The sequence below is a fragment of the Lepisma saccharinum genome, chromosome 30 (assembly GCF_977018435.1).
Source record: "Lepisma saccharinum chromosome 30, izLepSacc3.1, whole genome shotgun sequence".
NCBI classification, from domain to species: domain Eukaryota; kingdom Metazoa; phylum Arthropoda; class Insecta; order Zygentoma; family Lepismatidae; genus Lepisma; species Lepisma saccharinum.
This window is the reverse complement of record NC_139258.1, coordinates 3,330,399-3,353,662: the sequence shown is the minus strand read 5'-3', so window position 1 is coordinate 3,353,662 and position 23,264 is coordinate 3,330,399. Positions and strand designations below refer to the sequence as shown.

The following is a 23,264-nucleotide window of genomic DNA, read 5'->3' as shown; positions in this document are numbered from 1 at the left end:
TCGAGACGCTTGGGATCCAAAAGGTTAAATATGCACCAATTACATCGTGTGAAGTGGAGAGGTCATTTAGTCAATACAAAGCCCTGTTACGCGATAACAGTAGTACTTTCGTGTTTGACAATTTGAAACACATTCTTGTTTCTTACTGTTCAGGGGACATGTGTTGTAAAAGTAACAGTAATTCAAAAAGATTATGCCTAATATTGTATTTCGGATGTGCTTTTTGTTCATTTGCCTGATTTGAGGAATTTGTTCCAAGAAAATAGGACATACATGCAGGTAATGTGATATTTCTTATGTTACATATTTCTTACTTTTTGAATGGTTTAATTACATATTTTCGAATTTTTAAATACATATATATGTACATATTTTTCAGTTTTTTAGTACATAATTATCCGGGCCCTAATAATAATAATACAACCTCTGACAATAAAGTTCGGTGAATGATTTTGAATATCGAAAGTAGACGAATTCTTAATGAAACCTACCTTACTGTCCTTCGAAGTAGTCCCCTGCCATGGCTATGCACCGTTGAGAACGGCTGTACATGTCCTGGAAACTTTTAGAAAAGTCTTCTTTCGGGATGGTGTTCAAGACCCTCGTCACATTCCGTTGGATGTCCGGAATATCCTCAAATCTCTGACCTTTCAAAGCGATTTTGAGGCGTGGGAAGAGAAAGAAAACTGGAGGATTCAGATCCAAATTTCTTGCAATGCATTGCTACAGAGGATGAGAGCTGGTGTGTGAGGTACGACCCTGAAACGAAATGCCAAAGCATGGAATGGCGTTCTCCTGCATCACCCCGTCGGAAGAAGGTCAAGGCGTAAAAATCACGCATCAAGACGATGCTTATCACTTTCTTTGACAGTGATGGCATGATCCACAAGGAAATCCTGCCGGAGGGAACAACAATTTTTCCGCCTTGGCCTTCTTCCGACGGGGTGATGCAGAAGAACGCCATTCCATGCTTTGGCGTTCCGTTTCAGGGTCGTACCTCACACACCAGCTCTCATCCTCTGTAGCAATGCATTGCAAGAAATTTGGATCTGAATCCTCCAGTTTTCTTTCTCTTCCCACACCTCAAAATCGCTTTGAAAGGTCAGAGATTTGAGGATATTCCGGACATCCAACGGAACGTGACGAGGGTCTTGAACACCATCCCAAAAGAAGACTTTTCTAAAAGTTTCCAGGACATGTACAACCGTTCTCAACGGTGCATAGCCATGGCAGGGGACTACTTCGAAGGACAGTAAGGGAGGTTTCATTAAGAATTCGTCTACTTTCGATATTCATGATCATTCACCGAACTTTATTGTCAGAGGTTGTAATATAGATGATTACTATGAACGAACCTACACCAGCCAAACAAGCAAAGTTTAATTTGCAAAGTGCATGAAAGATTAATCATGCATCTTCTGGGAAAAGTGAGGTGTCCCTAACAAATCACGATAGTTACATCACTTCATCGAAAACAAACAGGCAACTTGTGTACAGTATTTGGTGGCATGTTATCTTTATGTAAACAGTTTACTGCTTTCTCCACAAGCCATCTTTGCGAGTAACAAGTTACACTTCATTTTTAAAATTGGTAAATGCAATTCAGTTATTTGACTTTGTGTTTTAAGTCCACTTTATGCACAGTAAGGCTAATCAGGACTGGACCTACAGTTTAAAGTGGGATCCGAACCACTATGTGCCTCCAGCGGGTATCGAACCCAGGACCCCTTGATTACAAGGCAACGACGCGACCACTGCGTCATCGGGGAGACCCATAATTCAGTTTCTTTCTCCAAGTAACTAGTAACAAAATTAAGAGGGTTCCTTTAGTTAATTATCTTTATGATTTTGCATGAAAGGAAATGGTCTTCAAACAGATGTTTGCAATATATTGAAACAAATGTTCGCATGAAAGAATGGGTGAATTGATGCTAGTTAAAATTGTGAGGAAAATAATCTTGCACTGCATGTGCCACAAATGTGTTTATTTTAGAACACATAGAACATGACAGTATGACCTTCAACCATCACTGTGCATAAAGTGAGGCACACCCCACTGTTTCTTGGTTAAACAATAATTAGCAAAATTATATCCCCCCCCTCCCAAATATTAAAGAAATAAAAATGTTAATCTTTCTTTTCTTGTGTAGAGGTTTACTCTATATTGCTATATTTTAAAATACAGTAAAACCTCGTTAATCCGGACTAACGGGGGGATAAGTTGACCGGTTTAACGAACGTCCGGATTAACTGATATAACCTAAAAGAACAGTAGAAAGTGCATTAAAAATCTGTTTATAGCAACAAAACACGTTTATTATGGTGTATTTAAAGGGCATTCCTGTACAATGCGGCTTCTTCTCGAAAGTCTGTGGGAAACAGAATATAATCAGTGGTTGACTGCCTTTTGCTTGGGACGATCTCCCATGGACGTATTCTTAGCCGTTACGGAGCAATATGACGAATCTTATTGCTGACTTCTAGCCACATTTAAAACCTTGCATTCTGCTTTTTTTTGGGGGGGGGGCTCTTGCCTGTCCGGAATAAGGGAAGTCCAGCTTATCGGGATCTGGATTATCAAGGTTTTACTGTATATGAGCTTGATTATAATTTAATGCTTAAGTTCACTTTATGCACAGATTGGACATTCAGGATTGGACTTACAGTTTAAGATGGCACACAAACCACCACAGTATGCCCTTGGTTTTAGGTTCCCGGATGTTACATTTTTCCACATTATCCAGTGCTTATTGTGGTCGAGTTGTCTGTGCAGCAGGAGCTAGCATCGTGGGCAAAGAGAGCATGTCTGCCTGTATTTAGACCCACAGTTTACGCTGGCTTTGGCACTGGATGCAGGAGGCACGTAGCTAGGGATGGGCTAAGGTGGCTTAAGCCCCCCCTCCAAATATCTAATTTAAATGTTACTGTTAATAACAGAAATAAAGTTATAACCACAGTAAAAACTGCATTACATCGAAAAAGGTTTAGTGTGCGTATAATAGAGGAACCAAGTTATATTTTTATATTCTACCATTTAATCGAAAGAATAAATGGATTCACAGCTTACAAAACTTATAGTTTTCTTTGTGAGAGGTCACAGAATATAAACTTCAAGTAAAATTTACCACTTAACTGTTAAAGCCTTTTTTTTTAAACGATTGTGTAAAAGTTAATAACAAACTACAATAACTATGATTTCAGTACACTAACTGTACAAAATATAAGAAAAGTAATGGACAACAATTGTGTTAGATATTCACTGTGAATCGAGTAGCAACGTCTCTCCATTTATGTAATAATAACAATAAATTTGGATTGAAATTGGTATATTTTTAATAACTTATGGGTCATTCAATGTCAAATCATCCAGAATTTTGTGAAAATGTCACCCACCAACCCTGATTTTGATGAAATTCGGTATACTTATAGAACTTTTGATGCTGATTACGAAAATGACATTTCTCTTTAATACGATTAATTTCTAATGTCATGCAATGCAAATTATTTTTTTATCACCCTGTCTCTGAACCACCCATCCTGATTTTCTCATCAGGCATTAGTACATACTCTAAGCTACCTATATATAAAATTTGGGGGAAATTGATGGGGGGGGGGCATTTTATGAAATTTGGTGTTGAAGTTAGTCATTTGTTTTTTTAAAAAAAATATATATATGACTATGCATACAAATACATGGGTATTGATATACTCATCTGAAACGTTATTTACATAAACGCTTACACTATTCTGAACAAAAGAAAATAAACTTGAGGGTTCTATGTCAAACCTGAAGGAAGATACAATCATTTATAACCTAATGTGTCATTCGAAGTGGAGCACACGGATATTTTAAAAAGCACGAAACTTCTGAACCCCTTGACCAATGTCATTTTTGTAATCAGCATCAAAATCTGAGATGGTGGGTGACAAGGTCTGGATGAATTGACATGGAATGACCCTTATAATAGTTATTATTAAAGGCACATATTTTTGGTAAATAAAAAAGCAAAATTTCGGTATAAAAACTGAGTCAATTTCAGGTTCAAAAGTGGTAAATAAAATAAAATATTGGTGTTATAGCGGTGAAAAATTGGATCAAAAGTGGTATATAAAAATACATTTTGGTTTTAAAATTGTGAATATAATCCTAAATTTGATTTAAAAACTACACTTATTCCACAGAATTAACATTTCACTTCTAATACCCCATTTATGTAGTTATCCGAGTATTAAGTTTATTTCTGTGTAAAGGAGTCCATTTTTGTTTCTCCAATATTAACAGCAGAATTAATCAATTTTCCGGGAATTGCATAACTCTCAGGATAATTCAGACCTCAGAAGGTGCCACGTCCATGAATAAACCCTAAATTTCGTGTTTAAGAGTTAATTTCGCTTTTTGCAGTTCATTTCGCATTATTTCGTGACAAAACATGGTCACAAAATGCATCTCACACCTTTCAAAAACAAGAAACATTAACACTACAATGTGTTTTTTCAAATTTCGTTTTTTCGTCAAAAACGAAATATGCATGCTCCTAGTTATTATTGTAAAATAACAATAATTATTATTGTCATTATTATTTGTACTAATCAGGTTTTATATATGGCCTGACCCCCTCTACAAATATTTCTGGCAACGCCTGTGCTGATAAGGGATAAGCATACCCCCCGAAATACAATTCTGGCTACGGACCTGACTGGATGCGTGAGTGCTTCAGTATCCAGACAGCTGTGTCCAATTTGCACGTGTTTGTGAAGTGTTAAGGTGTTAACAAGTGTTTTAGATTGTTTTGTTTTAGTTTATGTATTACTGGTGCTTTTGCGCTGTCTAATAATGCCACGCTATCCATACAATTTAAAACAACAAATATATATGTACGTCATTATAAATTCTTGTACGGAAGTTAGATGTTTTGCAGAAGAATTCCAAGATGTTCCTGTTCCACACAGGGACAGTTTTCAAAAACTTGTGAATAAATTTTGGGAAACAGGGTCTCTTCTTGATAAGTGAAGGGCCTTGTACTTAGTAAGGAGAAATTAGATGATGGAGTATGATTGGAACATACTCCTCAAATATATCTCCAGTGCCTTGCAGAAGAAACAGACATTTCCATGACGTCTGCATGGCAAGCTACAAAGCTTTCAAACATCGGGAGAGAAATTGAAGCAATTTAGGAAGACGAACAGACGCGTGTCAGTGAAATTTCCTAAAATGATGCTGTAAATGTCTGGATGCAGAAGGACATCATTTCCAACACCTCTTGTAACAAGGTACGTGCTCATTTTAATTGTAACTGTCAATGTAATGGTACGAGATTATTTCATTACATAGTAGGGATGGGAGAGATTAATCGGTACTCTATCAGTATCGGCCGATATAGGCATATCAGTGTATCGGTAAAATTACTAATTATTTTACCGATCTGATCGATAAATATCTTATAATTTAGTGCAGAATTTTGTTGTAAATTTTATGGATAATCTCCATGCCCTACTTTGTAAAAAAGTAAATGTCTAAATATTTAACTTCTTTTGCATTGCAATCACCTCGGAACACACATTTATTAACCCATTAATGCATGGTGTCCGATTAATCGGACACTGACATATTTGCATTTTCTGTAACACTGTTTCACTTTAATTGGTTATATTTTTCAAATCTAGTTCCTTGGTACCTCTGTGATGCATATGTCACCCAACGGGTTTGGCAACATTGTAAATTTCCCGCCAAATTGTAAGGGAGTGAAACATATAGAGTGAGCTGTACTACGTTTCTGCGTAACGGGAAAGCTAATTTCAATTCATATGTAGTAGTTGACATTTATCCGAGATGTTTTTTGACAAATATGAATAAGAGACATTAGTAATCAAACATGTAACACTAATTTCTGCATTAGTTTTATCCCTGAGCTGCTATTGCGAGAGAAAATATAGTGTCCGATATATCGGACACTGTGCTCATTGAGCACTTTATGCAGATTTTCCATTTCCTGTAAAATTTTCGATACCTTTGATGTTTAGACATTGTCAATGTATATATATGTGTATGTATGTGTGTGTGTGTGTGTGTGTTTGTGCATTAGTGTGTGTATGTGTGCATGTTTATGTGTGTGTGTGTGTGTGTATGTATATATGCATGTATGTGTGCGTGTTTATGCATTTGTGTGTGAATGTGTGCGTGTTTATGCATTAGTTTGTGAATGTGTGCGTGTTTGTGCATTAGTGTGCGTGTTTGTGCTTTAGTGTGTGTGTGTGTGTGTGTGTGTGTGTGTGTGTGTGTGTGTGTGTGTGTGATCAAATTTTGACTACTATGGAGAATGAAGATATGGAGGAGGAGGAGGAACAACTCATTTATGTTACACCACCAGTGGATGGCAAGGATACAGACGAAGACAGTAATAAATCTAATGATGAGCATGCGGCCAAACTAAACAATTTTACTTACGTGAAATTTAAAAGACTTTCGTAATTCCGCGTTGCACAATTTAATGGTTCAATCCTATTAATTTCGAAGATCCACTACGAAAGTCTTTTAAATTTCACGTAAGTAATTTTAAACCGCGTTTACCGCAACCACCATGAATAAACAATTTTTGGCGAAATACGCTAATGAGTGTTTGTGAGGTGCAAACTAAGATATGAAGTTGTGTTGATTGTGAAGGTTCATCCAGTAATGTAGCGTCTACATCTACCACTACACATAACACTGATGCTTCAAAAAAAAAAATAATACGTCTTCAGATAAAATCAAGACCCTTGTGGAAGAAAAGTCTACCTTCAATCTAATTACAAACTGAGTGCTGCCCTATTGAACCATCTGAAGAAGCACAAAACTGTGAATCACCATTAGACTTTTATAATTGATTTTTTGATGAGGACATGCTAAATCTTATAACAAATCAATCCAAATTGTATGCTTCGCAAACAAATATTGATCTTCATTTGACGAAAGAAGAACTTCTTGTTGTTCTTGGTGGTCTCTTGTTGTCAGGTTATGCAAAATATTCAAGCAGACGTATGTTTTGGTCAAAAGAAAAAGATACTCCTTCGATACTTTCTGAAATCATTCCTTGCGATCGGTTTGAGACTATTCTGCATAATATTAATTTGAATGACAATTCACGTATAGATGAGTCCGATCGTCTGTACAAGATACGGCCATATTTTGAGAAACTTTTCTTCCTCATCTTTCGAACAGCATGGGGGTGTGTACGAAATACTTTCCATCGACGAGAGTATGATTCCTTACTACGGGAGGCACTACGCAAAACAGTTCATTAGAGGAAAGTTGATCCATTTTGGGTTCAAGAACTGGGCAAAAAAGCTCTAGTAGTGGTTACATGATAGATTTCCAGTTGTGCACAGATATAATCTCATATCGGACCACTGTGTTCTATACTGTAATAATAATAATTTTGTGTATATTTGTTGATTTCCATTGCAAATGTTTCCATTTGTATTGTTTCTTCGAAATATGTGTATGTATTTATGCAAACATACACATGACCAGTGCCCCATTTTTCGTCACTTTTGCACCTGCACTATGATAAACCTAATCTGCAAAGGGAAATATACTGTCTTTGCCCCCCTACATTTGGCACCTTGCCCCCCCTGCCGCCCGGTTTTGGAACCCAATATCCGCCACTGTATATGACTGATCTTAAGTGTTTTATTTTCTTTTGGTTACATATTTTGCACAGCAATACTTTTTCCTTGGGACAGCTATTTATAGACAAAACATGAAAGTGATCATTGTGCACAGTGTCCGATTTATTGGACACACGGAAGTGATCGTAGTGCACAGTGTCCGATTTATCGGACGCACTGTATCTCTTACATACAGTGTAAAAATAAAAATGTATCGTATATTGTGTCTTATTTGAATTGTACTAATACCAAAACCATGAAAAAAATTTCATGAAAGGAGTTTGTAAACTTTATGCATTAATGGGTTAAGATCAATGAACATTTCAGGTTCTCCAAGGACCATTTCTAATTTTATATCGGATCGGTAGAATATCGGTTATCGGTATCGACGAAAATTTCATATCGGCACATCCCTATTACATAAGCGATTCCAGTTATGTGGATGTTGCATCCAGTTTGTGGGTAGATGTACTCTCACTGCCCAGTGTGCTGGCTGCCGCTCCATGGGTGACTTCACCGTGAAAGGCACCGTACATCGATTTGTACATTTTCCCACATTTCAAGTTTTTTCAGCTTTGTCCTTTGAATACGTAAAACTGAGGTTTTACTGTATGTTCCTCCACTGGATATCAAATCTGAGACACCTTGACTACAGTGCAATGATGTTATTATACCACTGAGAGTTCCAATTACAATTTAATGAAAATTAATGTTTATGTTTGTATCGTCTTAAAAAAAAGAACAGGTGGTTTGCAATTCATACTATGTGAGTTATATCATAGTTATTAGAGCTAGGATATTGATGACCTTAAAATTGCCAAAAAAATGTCCTTTAAAAAATGCATTTATGACCTAATACATGCAAGAAAAAACTTCTCTCGACTTCCACAGACACGAGAGGAGCGTACTTGAAATGAACAATATCACTTGCTGTTAAGTCACTTCCAATTTGATAGAGTGCAAATTGCTTCCCTGACAAAATGTCTGATACAGAGCACAAAACTTTGTACCCCTTGTTTTTTTAACAATAATCCATCTGGCGACAATGCACTGATAGAGGGGGAAATCACATTGTTTGAGCTGAATTGTTACACAACAGCTTGTGTCAACAATACTGCACAGAATTTTTTCTCTCTTCAAACACAGTCGTTCTGAACTGCGCTGAAGGCAATGAGACAAAAGTCAGGAACCTCTCTCCTTCAAAGGGTTAAATTTGCATGTAAAATGCAAATGTAGAAAAATGCATAAGATGACTTTTAAAAGGCCGAAAAATGACAAACGGTTTAAAAAGTTTTAAAAATTACCTTTACTCCAAAAAGGGTAAAAAAAAAAAATGCCGTAACAAAGGCATTCCAATGAATTCACTTACGTATAAAACACGTTCCTATCTACTTATGCAATGTTTCTGCCTTACCAAAAATAAGATGCATTTGCAGTGCTCGAAAAATCTTCTTCAGAGCTAGGCGCCAGGAAACAACCTACTAGAAATTGTGCATACTATAAGAAGCTGAGCTGGCCCCCGTGGTGGAGTGGTTAGCACATCGTGCTACGAAGCAAGGGGTTACGGGTTCGAATTTCAGCCTGGGCATGGATGTTTGTGTGTGTTCATTCATCAATCTCATCATATCACTTATCCCCATCTTCGCAAACTATAAGAAGCTGAATATCAACGTATTCAAAACATCGCTAAATCGTGTGAGAAAGCGAGAAATGGGGGTTGGGGGACAAAGAGTAAGAAATTGTTAGTGATTCTATGGAATGTTCACAACGTTGATAAAAAAATCATTTGCTAAATACGTTGATAAAATAAAAATTGCTAACTTACACTGTACTGCAATTTGAACTTGGAATCTTTAAAATTTCGTACATGCAAACTTAAAAAAAAAACGACAATATTACAGCAAAAGATCACAGTCACCATGGCGACCTGGCGACTGGGATTTTTCGAGCCCTGTGCATTTGCATCAAAATCCTAGCGCTAGTAATTAGAATATTTCTTACCTTTCTTCCAGTTCTGTTGAGACCTGTACGCAAACTCATCTACTTCTTGCCTTGTCAAATTGTACTTCTCAGCCAAGTTTTCTGCTGTCACTCCCATAGGGGTTTTGCAATGCAAATCTGTCAGTCCATTCCACAAAGAATCTTCAAGTTTATAATCTGTGCCCAGTCTTGTTCCAAACCGGATGTTCCTTATGATGAATGGAGACTGGCTCATGTTGTCTGTGCCACCAGTAAGCACCACCTTTGAGTCTCCCATTAGAATATCCTGTGAAAGAAAATAATAGAAATGCGTTAATGTAGAACCCTGGTGTTAACAGCAGCTTTTTCTTATATCTTTGGATTAGAGGCATGCATGTTTTTGACGAAAAAACAAAATGTGAAATAACATGTTGTAATGTTAATTTTTTTCGTTTCTGAAAGGTGTGAGGTGCATTTTTGTCACTCAATTCACTCCCCTACCTCCCACCTTGCACCCACTCACCCCTCCACCTATCAGGGCCTCAAGTTGTCTGTTGGACATAAGGCAGTACTGTGGTAAGGACGACGCAAGCGCTGATCATCTTGATTTGGTTTGTTATGTTGTGCACTGTACGTCAATTTTACGTGGCGCTAGTAAAAAGAGAAAAATCTCTCGCGTAATTTTGACATTCGTAAATTCAATTTGGATAGTTAGAGTTTGAAAACAAAAGTTAGAAGCATGCACTATTTTCTTGTAGGACTTTAAAATTACATTCGTTCATTATCTACAGCGTCATTGTTTGTTTTTCACTGTTCGAACTTTTCACCTTCATTGTACGTACGGGCTTGTCAATCAAGACATTCTCTTAAAATATTCTATGTTAAATAAAACCATGTTTATACATTTTAAAATGAAGAATAAAGTTCCAATTTAAGGAAAATAAAGAAAATAATGTTCACAAAAAATTGTCATTTTGTTTTCATGATGTAGAGGTTGCGTTAAAAATAGATTCCTTCATGTACGTAAAATTTACATAGCGGTAGTTACACTTTAATATTGGAACACAATAGTGTTCTAGAGTTAAACATGAAATTTAGAGTTTATTTACTGACATGAAACTTTCTGAGGTCTGAATTATCCTGAGAGTTATGCAATTAATGGAAAAATGATTAATTCTGATGGAAGTATTTGAGAAGCAAAAATGGACCCCTTTACACCGGAATAAACTTAATACTCTGGTAACTATATAAATGTGCTATTAGAAGGGATATGTAAATTTTGCGTAATAAGTGCAGGTTTCAAATCAAATTTTGGATCGTATTCACAATTTTAAAACCAAAATGTCATTTTATGTGCCGCTTTTCATCAGATTTTTCACTGATATAACACCAATATTTTATTTTATTTACTGCTTTTGAACCTGAAATTGCCTGTTATATTACCAAAAATATGTGCCTCTACGTTGGATATTATATGACATGACCAATACAGGGTAATTCAAGATGAATGGTGCAACTTTGCAGTTATTATGATGTTACTATTTTTGATAGAAAATCAGATAAGGCATAAATACTAAGAAAAACACTGGACGTTTTAGTTACATGACTCACATTATATAGATTCAACTTGGGAACCACGTGTAATGCTGAAAAGGTCCAAACGATAATCAACCTACTTGCTATGCACGAGACAGGAAGTCGTTGCCAATGGTTTCGAAGGCACTACCAATTCGCAGTTGTAACTTTGTCAAATCTTTCGGAAGTGTGAAACATATGCATTACTACCAAATAACATTTAGAAATATCATTGCACCATTGTGATTGAATCAGTTCTCGATGGCTCCAACATGCAATATGCCTTCTACTCGTCATTAGCCATTTTGCGACACTGGCGATTCTGGTGGACAGTGGCGGCACCAGGATTAATCATCTAGGGGTGCTGAGGGGGTGCGGAAAAAAATTTAAGGTGTGCGATGTTGAAAGTAAGAAAAACATTAGACACGCATCCAACCTTTCAAAACTGAGGGGTGGGGGGAGGACAGTTTAGTATAGTGCAGGAGCAAAAATAGCAAAAAACGGGGTGAAACTGCTACCCTAATTGTCACCACTGATTAACATAAATTATTGATTGAAAAGAAATTGAAAGCAGCTGAAATTTTTGCTCCAGTGTGAGGAAGAACAAGTAGGCGGAAAATGAACCGTTTATCAACAATGCAATAAAGAACCAGAAAGATAAAAAAACATAACTCACATTAAGTTATAGGCAATTATCAAAAGCCACAAACATACCACTTGAAGAAACAAAGAGAAGAGAAAATTTATAACAACAATGCTAACGAGAGGGGAAAAAAAAGTGCCACTGATCTTCATAGAGGATGCCGCCAGTACAGAAAAGCATATATACAAAGCATTCGCTGACATTCGCTATGAGACTCGGCGGCAAGCAGCCCGGTATCAGCGGTTGTCTTTCCCGGTGTACGGGTCCGCGACAGTCGCTTATATTAAACCTCGTAAAAAAGTTTACAGTAACAGGGTCAGTTCTGAATAAAAGTGGAAAGAAAAATGGGGAAATAAAGTATACAAAGACAATCTGCACACCATCCATGAGTTAAAAGAGAGTATTGTACGAGAAATCGGGAGAATTACAGTAGACGATCTTGCACGTGTAAATGCCAATTTCCTTGGGAGATGCCAGGAATGTGTTGCAGCAGAGGGACATCATTTTCAACACCTTCTGTAGTCAAGGTTAGTACACATTGTGAAAACTGTAATTTTAATAGCCGACTATAGCGACTGTCGTGGACCCGTTCACCGGGAAAGACAAGCGCTGACGCCGGATCACTTGCCGCCGAGTCTCGTAGCAAATGTCAGGGAATGCTCTGTACATGCACTTTCTAAAAAGTGCTTGTCTGTTGCATACGATAATAACAGTCTTACTTCAGTATCCAACATTCGGCAGTCAATATGACGACATGACATAATGTAACACTCTAAGGGTTAGTGTTTTCAGTTGACCGTGGGGGGGGGGGGGGTGCAGAAGAAAATTAAGGGATGCGCTAGTACCCCCTCGCGCCGCCCCTGCTGGTGGAGCATCGGTTACCCAGAATAAGCTTGCTAAGTGGGGAAAAAACTTCCAGAGTTTTTCTTTATATTGATGCCTTGTCTGATTTTCTATCATAAATAGTAACGCCATAATAACAGTGTAAATTTGCACAATTTATTTTCAATTACCCCGTATACTTCGTGAAAGGGACTCAATGTTAACCTACATTCAATATAGAAATGCTGGACCAAAAACAAATGAATACTGTTTTTTTTTAATACTTACATGAGCTCCATTTACAATGGACTGGAAACCTGAGCCGCACAGTCTGTTAACTGTAAGAGCTGGTCGGTCGATAGGAATTCCAACACGGAGCAACACATGGCGTGAAACGTAGCCAGCATCAGGTGATGTTGCCTGAGAAAAGATGGAAAAATAAGGCCTCAACACTTACCAGTTAATCAAAATATACAACACACACTTTTTTCATGCAACACTACTGCAGTTAAAGCTGCATGTCCATTTTCCAGAGTAATTAAATTTTTGGACGAAAAATAACAAGACTGCCAAAAAAAACCTTAAAAGTCCAATAAAAATTGCAGGTATACAGCTCAAATTTGTATGAGGGAGCAACTGTTACTTACAAAAGGACGTTAAGGCTGCAACACTGATCAAGTGAGCTTCAAAATGCAATTTTTGTAAATTTAAAGATGGTGCCTACTAGTGTTTCTTGCTGTCTGGAAGCTCAAAAACTTGTAGAAATCTCTGGCAAATGAATGCAACACACAACAGGAAGTTTATGAATTGAGAAGTAAGTCTCTCAATCAGGCACATAGCCAGGGGGAGGGCTAAGGGGGCCAAAGCCCTCCCCTCCCGAAATCCTACAAATATCTAATATAATAGTGTATAGTGGTAATTAATTTTACTTTCTTAGCAGGAATTAACATATAACATATAACAGAGGAGCCATGTTACATTTTTATTTTCTACCATTTAATCCAAAGAATAAATGGATCCACAGCTCACAAAATGTATACTTTTCTTTGTGAGAGGTCACACAATATAAACTTTATGAGTAAAATTTAACCCTAACTATTGAAGCCTTTTTTTTAACGGAATGTGTAGAAGTTAATAACAAAATACAGTAACTATGAATTTCAGAATACTAACTGTAGAAAATGTAAGAAAAATAATGGACAACAGTGTTGAATATTCACTCATAGGGTGGATCAAGTAGCATAGCCTCTCCATTTATATAATAATAATAATTATAATAATAACAATAAATTTTTAATATAATTAATATTTTTAATAACTTATAATAGTTATTATTGTAAAATTAACAAATTAAAATTACCGTGGTAATAATTATCATTGTCAATATTATTTCTACTAATGAAGTTTTATCAAATATTTCTGGCGATGCCTGTGCTGATAAGCGATGAGCCCTTTCCCTGCCAAAATAAAATCCTGGTCACGGGTTTCCTCTCAATAGCCTCAGTTCACAAGCAGATGGGTGGGAAGACCATTGCATTGCCCGATAATTGACATTTGCAGGCAAAATACCGGAACTTCCTTAAATAATTTGGCATGCAGCTCTTATTGTTGCTATTCAAAGTGAACCATGTTATCTAGAGGAGTAGCTCTCAACCTTCGGGAGTCTGCAGACCGGTAATTTTTTTTTTTAAAAGTTGATGCCCCAATCGTAATAATTTTAGTCACACCCTTCATATACAAGGATTTTGTAGATATCAGAATAACTTTTGGTGAAAGTATATTAATCTCGTAATCATTTAATGGTGTTTATTAGGCTCTTAGAAAGAAAAAGGATGGAAACAAAATATATGTACTGATGGGGTGAAGCTCACACAAAAGGAAATTTACTATGCAAACTGTAAACAAACTTAAATTTCTCTTGATTTAAACTTCAATAATTTTTATGGGCAAAAATGTATATTTTAAGTTACAATTATATAGTACACCCAGAATATTTTATATTCACTTGAAGAAAAGTTACTGAAATTTTGGTAACAGTTTCATAGATCGGAGACACATTAAAATTGGATATTGTGTTTCGCATGGTTTGTACTTATCAATTGTGTATTGCGGAACATAGTTCAAGGTGCCATTATGCTTTAAACACGAAAACAAATGTAATTTTTCACATTCTGAGTGTTTATATTTTATTCCTTTCTTTGCTTCCGGAACACACAATATGGCGGACACATCTTGATTCACGTTGTGGGTATGCAGTGTTTCAATCTTCTGCACCGAAAAATATCTACCATCATGTTAGTCACCAGTGGAAATTATACATTATGCACGGGTAGCTGACGGATAGCCCCACAAACCATTTCCGATAAGGTTAGGTTTGGTTACGTTAGGCAAGCATAGTAAAAAAAAAAAAGGGTGGTGGTTGAAACACTGACAAGGGCTTACGTCATCAAACGTAGCAGCATACGGTTGTCGTAGGGCAAGCTAATGAAAGCAATGGCAATTTTGCATCGGTGAGATATTTCTCTTGAAAAATACATGATTTCCGGGTCAAATATATTCCACGATGAAAGAAAATACCTCGACGAACATTGTAAACCTTGGAGAAACTCATTTCCGTAAGTAGTTTCTTGTGTAAAATTGAAGAAATATGTATCCGATGTATGAAACTGTTACTGAAATTTTTATATTTTCACTAACCTACTCAACAAACATTTCCATACTAGGTTCATGCATATAGTATCAGAAAAAAATTATATTTATATAGTTTTTTGTTTGCTTTAATGAAACTGTTCAAATATTTTACAGGGTCGTTTACTAGAAAAATCATTTCTATAAAAAACATGTATCTATGTGTAGTGTGCCAAAAATCACATAAACAATTTTAATCAAGTTTCCTTAAAAAAAATATTAAGAAAACGATTTAAATAAAAAAAAAATCATCAAAAATGATTTTTTAAAATAAAAATCATGATTTTTATTCACCCTGCATTGAAGCAATTAATAATGGACACAAACAAATATTAATGTTTGTTGTTCTGTTTGTCAATGGTGACCAGCCAGTTACAAGGGATTTTATTTGATGAAGATTAAACTACCTTAGCTTAGAGGGGGGAGGGGGAATCTGAAATGTGAATGTAAAACGAAATCAGCACTGGTAGTGGTAGTAGTTACATCTATGTATTAAGTCTTACCTCAACTGACATTTGGTCATTCATTAACGTTATGGCAGCAAAGAGAAAGGGTACAAACCACTAAATACAACAATTATGTAAAGTAAAAAAAAAAAGTAAAGTGTTCCCCTGTGCATAGCACCACGCCATGAAGGCGTATAGGGGGTGTGGGGGTAACGCCCCACACTTTCTTGATCCGGTCGTGAGTGGGGGTGATGTGATCAGCATCACGCCCCTGACCGCCTTTACCCCCCAGGGTCTCCCCCAGGTACCCATGTTATTCGACGCTGGGTGGGCGCCGGGGCCACTTCCACCGTTAGAAAAGTTCCCGGATTTGAACCGGCCGGGGATCGAACCCGGGACCTTTAGCATGGTAGTCAGACGCGTTACCGACTGAGCTATGATCTCTCGTAATACACTACAATGCAGATACTTACGCTAAGAACATTTCCAATAACAACGGAGTCAACGATTTCCGGATTCACGTTCCCTGCGGCGAGGGCTGCCTTGGCTGCTATTTCTTGGAGGTCAACGCACGTCTTCTGCACCAGCTTCCCTCCCATCGTCCCAAATGGAGTTCGCTTGGCAGCAACAATGAAGATACCTAAAGAGACATTATCATTTATTATTACTACTACTATTGGATAACATATTGAATAAAGGGTACCAGTTTCATAGATCGGTGACACATTAAAATCACATATTTTGTGTTTCTCATGGTTCGTACTTACCAATTGTGTATTGCGGAACATAGTTCAAGGTGCCATGATGCTTCTTACATGAAAACAAACGCAATTTTTCACATTCTGAGTGCTTTTTAATTCCTTCCTTCGCTTCCGGAACACACAATATGGTGGGCACATCTTGACTCACGTTGTGGGTATGCAGTGTTTCAACCTTCTTCACCGAAAAATACATACTATCGTGTTCGTCACCGGTGGAAATTATACATTATGCACAGTACCTGACCGATAGCCCCACGAACCATTCACGGATAGCCCCACGAACCATTTCCAATAAGGTTAGGTTTGGTTACGTTAGGCAAGCATAGTAAAAAGAGGGGGGGTTGAAACACTGACAGGGGCTTACGTCATCAAACGTACGCAGCATCCGGTTGTCGTAGGGCAAGCAAATGAAAGCAATGGCAATTGTGCGTCGGTGAGATATTTCTCTTGAAAAATACATGATTTCCCGGTCAAATATATTCCACGATGAAAGAAAATACCTCGACGAACGTTGTAAACCTTGGAGAAACTCATTTCAGTAAGTAGTTTCTTGTGTAAAATTGAAGAAATGTGTTTGATGTATGAAACTGTTACCGAATAAAGCATACATGAAATCCTATGTGAAAAAGCTGTGTAGGCAAGGTCATTTTGGTAGCTGATCTGATGTTGGTTTCAATTTATGCATCTCCATAAAATTGTTTGAGATTTAAAGGCCATATGATATCTTGATGCATCAAAAATATTCATATAGTTAAAACAAGTAATCAAAAAACTCTTTTCAGTGTTGCCTATGTTTCTTTATTGTTGTACTTGATATCATCATCATCCTTCACCGTTTCCTGCCTCTGGCTGGGTTGGCATAGAAGTCAAGCCTCTTCATTTTTCCTGGTCTTCCACCACTCCTCTCTTTCAATGGTGTTCCAATCTTGTCCTCTTCTCCTAACACTCTCCGCCAACTGCTCTTTCCACCGACATCTTGGTCTCCCCCTTGGCCTTATTCCCCCTCCTTGTGCATGGTAAGCTCTTACTGGTAGTCTTTCTGCACCCATCCTCTTCATGTGTCCGAACCATCTCATCTGTGCCTGATCTATCCTGTGCTGAAGCTTCACCACTGTGTCAGATTTCCTCATTCCTTATTCTATCCCTTCTAGTCTTCCCCAATATACTCCTTAAAAATTTCATCTCCACTGCCTGCATCTTTCTTTTGTCTCTCTCTGTCATTGTCCAAGACTCTGCTCCATACATAATTATTGGCACATAGTATGTATTACCTTCTTGCATTTCATAGGTACATCCCTGTTCCATATTAATCTTCGAACACTTTCATATAGTCAGTTCACTACCCATTTGTCGTCTTCTGTTTACCTCCTCATCTACTCTTGCACTTGAAAGTGCTTCATTAAATCTTTTGTGTGTATAATAGAGCTGAGCCGATAGCACCATTTGCCACTACCGATACCAATACTTGTATAATTCCAGCATAAAATAAAAAGATTAGTTACAGTCATACTAACTCGTTACATCCGCAACTACCTGACCCAGCATTAGTGCGGTGGGGGGTTAAAAACATCCACCTATCTTATGATGACGATCTTCAAGCAAGAATTGGCAATGAATGGTTTATTTCCCACAGCATTATCTAAGCAGTTACATGCCTTCATGGTCACATTTGGGGACAGCTTTCACTTGCCCATGCCTCTGATCTTGCCATCTGCTTCCCAGGAGGGTGTGGGGTGTATGATCCAGTGTTACTAGGAAAATCTATGGAACCTCTTGTTCTGGTCTTCCAATCTGTTACAAGGAAGGGTGAACGAACTTTTAGAAAAGACAAATGTTGAGACGAGCTGTTGCCTTTGACCACTTTTCTAGCCACTGAGAATCTTTGATATCGGTAAAAGAAAATCAACCGATACTGCCGGTATCGGCCAATACCCATACATCGTAATTGGCATAGCCCTAGTGTATACATATATTAATTAAAATAATGTTTTAGTACTGAACACTAAAGAGAACATGAGCTCTTTCCAAGACCAGTTCAGACAAATGGTCAATCAATTGAGATGTACATTTTAAATGTTACTTTTCTTGAAATTTATTAATCAATTGTGGAGCTTCTGTATAGCTGAATGGTTAGCATTCAATAGAAGCAGACTTTGGTTTAGAAAGCCAGAAAACAATGGTGATGAAGTTCATTGCTAGACCAAGTGAGACCCAACAAAATTTCACTTGGCAGACCTTAGACCTCAGACAGTTGTTACACCTCAGACCTTGGTTTAGTTTTAAACAAATATTAAGTACACTTTATATGTTGGTATTGATCCAAATTCTCAAGTAACAGCACTTACAACAGTAAAGTGAAAAAACCCAGATAGAAATGAACACTAACAAGGCCTTGTTTTGCATGTTAAAGATAAGACTGTGGAGCTTGTTTTGCATAAGAAATTTATATTTCAAAAGTAAAGGGCAATTGGATAAGTAGTGAAACAAAAATATAAAAAAGGTAAAGTTCTCCCCTGTGCTTAGCACCACGCCATGAAGGCGTATAGGGGGTAATGCCCCACACTTTCTTCATCCGGTCGTGAGTGGGGGTGATGTGATCAGCATCACGCCCCTGACCACCTTTACCCCCCAGGGTTTCCCCCAGGTACCCATGTTATTCGACGCTGGGTGGGCGCCGGGGCCGCTTCCAACGTTAGAAAAGTTCCCGGATTTGAACCGGCCGGGGATCGAACCCGGTACCTTGAGCATGGTAGTCAAGACGCGTTACCGACTGAGCCACCGCGGCCACCTGAAACAAAAATATATCCACTCCCTATTTCTACATAGTCGTGATTATTTTTGGAGCACTCCTCGAACCGTGAAACAAGCCTTTTTATGCCTTTTGTATAAAATTCCACCACATGGGCGTGCAAAAGTTTTAAAAATTCCAAAAATGAGATTTTTATGTGATAGGTCACACAATGTAAAAAAAAAATAAATAAGAAAAACAATTGTGCTGGATATTCACTCATCATGTGGTTCAAGTGGAAGAACTTCCACAAGGATATAGTCATAAAATTTATACTGGTAAGTTAGTAATAAATTAAGAGTATATCAACAGACTGAGTAACCATATACGAGTAATAGGTGGGCGTGGCTAAAAATTTTGTTTTTTGTTCTTCTGTTCACTCTGGCATCAAACAGTGGATGAAGGGTATGCTTTCCATTCAATCAAAAAGAACCAGTTTTAATGTGTCTGAGGAGAGGGACTTCCTTCTCAACAAGGATTCAATTAAATAGGGAATGATTTCATTGTCTTCCTACAGTGCATGTCATGGAGTACAAAGTTACAACTTAAAGCAATTTGTGATTTTTGCAGATTGTTTCTGCTCATCATGCTAGAAATTAATAATGATTACGTTGGAGAGCCTTAAGCATTGTCCCTTTTGTTTAGAAGAAGTATTTTCACCACATTGCATAAAACACTATTACACAAACTAAAAAGGGTAAATGATAACAGCTTCAAGTCTTTGGTGATGACTCTTATCATTAATTGTAACATTACAGAAAATTTAAGCTGCCAAGCTACGACTAGGATTCTACGTATCAATACATTTTTTTTTGGTGGTCTGTCTTAATCATTTATCTGTTTACAATAAAGTAGGGGTAAATGTCTGTTATATCGGAGACACATTAAAATAGGATATTTTGTGTTTCGCATGGTTCGTACTTACCAATTGTGTATTGCGGAACATAGTTCAAGGTGCCATTATGCTTTTTACACGAAAATAACTCGCATTTATCACATTACGAGTAATTCTTTTGGTTCCTTTCTTCCGTTGCGGAACATACAATATGGCATGCACAGCTGTGGATCATCGTGCCTCGTGTTTTGTCAATTTGGAGTGGGCATGGAGTTTTCCCAACCTTCTTAACCAAAAAATACCTAATTTCGTGTTCATTATATCATAAACCATTGACTGATAGCCCCACAAACCATTGACGGATAGCCCCTACAACCATTCACGATAGCCCCAAAAACCATTGATGCATAGCCCCACGAACCATTGACAGATAGCCCCAAAAGACATTCACGATAGCGCCACGAACTATTCACGTTAGCCCCATGGACCATCACTGGCAAGGTTAGGTTAGGTTGGGTTAGGTAAGCATAGTTAAAAAAAATTCTCGTTAAAAAAAGGCACATTTGGAAACACTGGCGAGACCGCGTAACTTTCGACGCTCACGCCATCTGCAGGTACATAATGGAAACAATGGCATAATGTTGTCGCTTAGCACAAAATGCAAGTTTATTATATCCACAGTGGTTATTTCTTGTTGTGCCGAATTCTACGGTGAGAAAAAACCTCCACGAACTTTCAAAATGCTACAGAAACTCATTTCCGTAAGTAGTTTCTTCTGTAAAAAGGAGTGATTTTACAATACAGGGAATTTCTCCATTTTGTTTGAAATTCGGCATACTCACTAATTTTGGCCCCCTAATCAAATCTGCAGTCAAAATTTGGCGCTCACACGTGGAAATAGCAAAATAATCTAAATTAAGTTCTTATTTCCACACCCTCGATTTCCAAATTTCCCGCCGATTCCGGGCTCCACCCCTGGGGTAATTGACCTACCGCCCCCAACCCCTATCACGGCCCCGCCTATATCTAAAGAGTCCCTGTTAAAGGCATGTTAGAAATTGGCCGGATTCACCTGCCCCCAAATAAGCACCAAATTTATACGTGAGCGCCAAATTTTAAGTGCAGATTCGTGATTACGAGGCCCAAATTAATAAGTATCCCAAATTTTAAACAAATTGGATAAATTCCCTGTATTGTTAAATTATACCTGCAAAAAAGTTCTAATTTAAATGGAGTACACTTGGTTCTTGGTACCTTAGCTATGTTTGGCTGAGATAAATACAGGCGAGTTACCTTTGATGATATATTCAAAATAAGTGTAATCGTAAGGCAGTTAATGGGAAATGAATCTTCTGCTCAACAAAAAGGTATGTACAAGGATGATAAACTCGTATGTAGAAGGTAACATAGAAGCCTATTTTTTTCCATATCAAATCTTTAGATATGTGGTGAAGACACCATCAAAAAGATGACATTCATATGCAACTCATGGATATATCAAAATTTGGTACTACTTTACCATACCGGAGACACCTATCAATGATTTATTTCGCAATTTTTTACATTGATAACTTACTATTCTGCGTTGCAGAACATTTCTTTAGGTGAAACAATGGATGGTAACTCTTTACTATACCGGATACGGATTTCTTCAAATTTACAGGAGAAAGTACTTACGCAAATCATTTTCTGTAGCATTGTTGATGTTCGGGAATGTAGTTTTGATCCATTTTAATGCGAATGCATGTGGTTTTCTACAAAAATCTATTTCCGACGCGCTATTGCTGCTGCTACAACATGATGTGTCGAGGATGCGTCGTGAAGTTGTTGCCAGGTGTGGAAGATGCCGTGGAATTTGGGTAACACTTTACTATACCGGAGACGGATTTCTTCAAATTTTCAGGAGAAAGTACTTACGCAAATCATTTTCTGTAGGGTTGTTGATGTTCGGGAATGTAGTTTTCATCCATTTTAATGCAAATGCATCTGGTTTTCTACGAAAATCTATTTCCGATGCGCTATTGCTGCTGCCGCCATTTGCTTTCTGCACGAGAGCAGAATACGCTCTCGTATTGTCCGTATATGCTAAATTGAATGAAAGGAGTGCTAATGAGCCCGACCCTGTGGCCGAGTGGTTATCACATCGCGCTGCGACGCCAAGGGTCCCGGGTTCGAATCCTGGTCGGGCTTGGTTGTTTGTGACTGTCCATTCATCAATTTCATAATTTCATCACTCATCCCCATCTTCGAAAATTAGGCAAGAGGCACAAAACGCGAAGTAAAATAAACTAAATCAATCAAAAATCAATCAAGGAGTGCTAATGGAACCTAACCTAACAGGCCTAACCTAACCTAGTAGGCATACCTCGTCCCAGTGATGGTTCGTGGGGCTATCATGAAGTTTTGGGCTAACGTCAATGGTTTTTGGGGCTGCCCGTGGATGGTTTGTGGGAAATAAGGAACAACAGTAAGTACACGTTAATGTAAGAAATAGACATTATTTTCGTTAGAAATTCATTATTTCACCCAAAAAAATGTTCCGTAATGCAGAATAGTACGTTAGCAATGTAAAAAATTGCGAAATAAATCATTGTTAGGTGTCTCCGGTATAGTAAAGTAGTACCAAATAAACAAAATCAATCAGGACGTTTCAAGCCAAGTCTGAAGTAATCGTGCAAAAAGCAAAACTTTTTTTTTTTAATCAAAGAAATTAACACTAACCTTTTGTAAGCGATGCCATTTTATGGTTGCTTGGAAGTCAGGCGTTTTGAAACTTGATAGACCAACTTAATTCTCCGCTTCACTTTACCTTACGTTCACTCTTCCCTCTCGCCAAACGTAAAAGACTTTGCGCATGCTGTTTTGCTTTTAACAGGCGCATGGTGACTTGCTTGTTTTCGGTTTATCTTGTTTGGTTCCAAAGGTCACCGTCTTAGACAGTAGTCGCTCGGAGCACAAGCGGGCTCGAAATTTCACTCGCCAACATTTGTCACTCTTTACAGTGTCGATTCTGGTACAGCGCGAACCTATCGTCACTTCCTCGTTCTCACGCTCCGGAAATTCATTTCGTTCATTACAACTTGGGGGAGGAAAGAGAAGC

General features: G+C 37.7%; 1 protein-coding gene across 1 annotated transcript in view; it reads right to left on the bottom strand.

Annotated features, from left to right (window-relative positions):
• Positions 1–23,042, bottom strand: part of LOC145981895 (3-ketoacyl-CoA thiolase, mitochondrial-like) — a 46,426-nt gene extending 23,384 nt beyond the window's left edge. Inside the window, exons 1-4 of the mRNA XM_083115384.1 lie at positions 22,886–23,042; positions 16,254–16,420; positions 12,935–13,066; positions 9,649–9,913 (exon numbers count right to left, since the gene is read on the bottom strand). Of these exons, the coding sequence (XP_082971510.1) occupies positions 9,649–9,913; positions 12,935–13,066; positions 16,254–16,420; positions 22,886–22,904 (583 nt within the window). The 5' untranslated portion in view covers positions 22,905–23,042. The remainder of the gene's footprint in view (positions 1–9,648; positions 9,914–12,934; positions 13,067–16,253; positions 16,421–22,885) is intronic.
• Between the last annotated feature and the right edge of the window lie 222 nt (positions 23,043–23,264).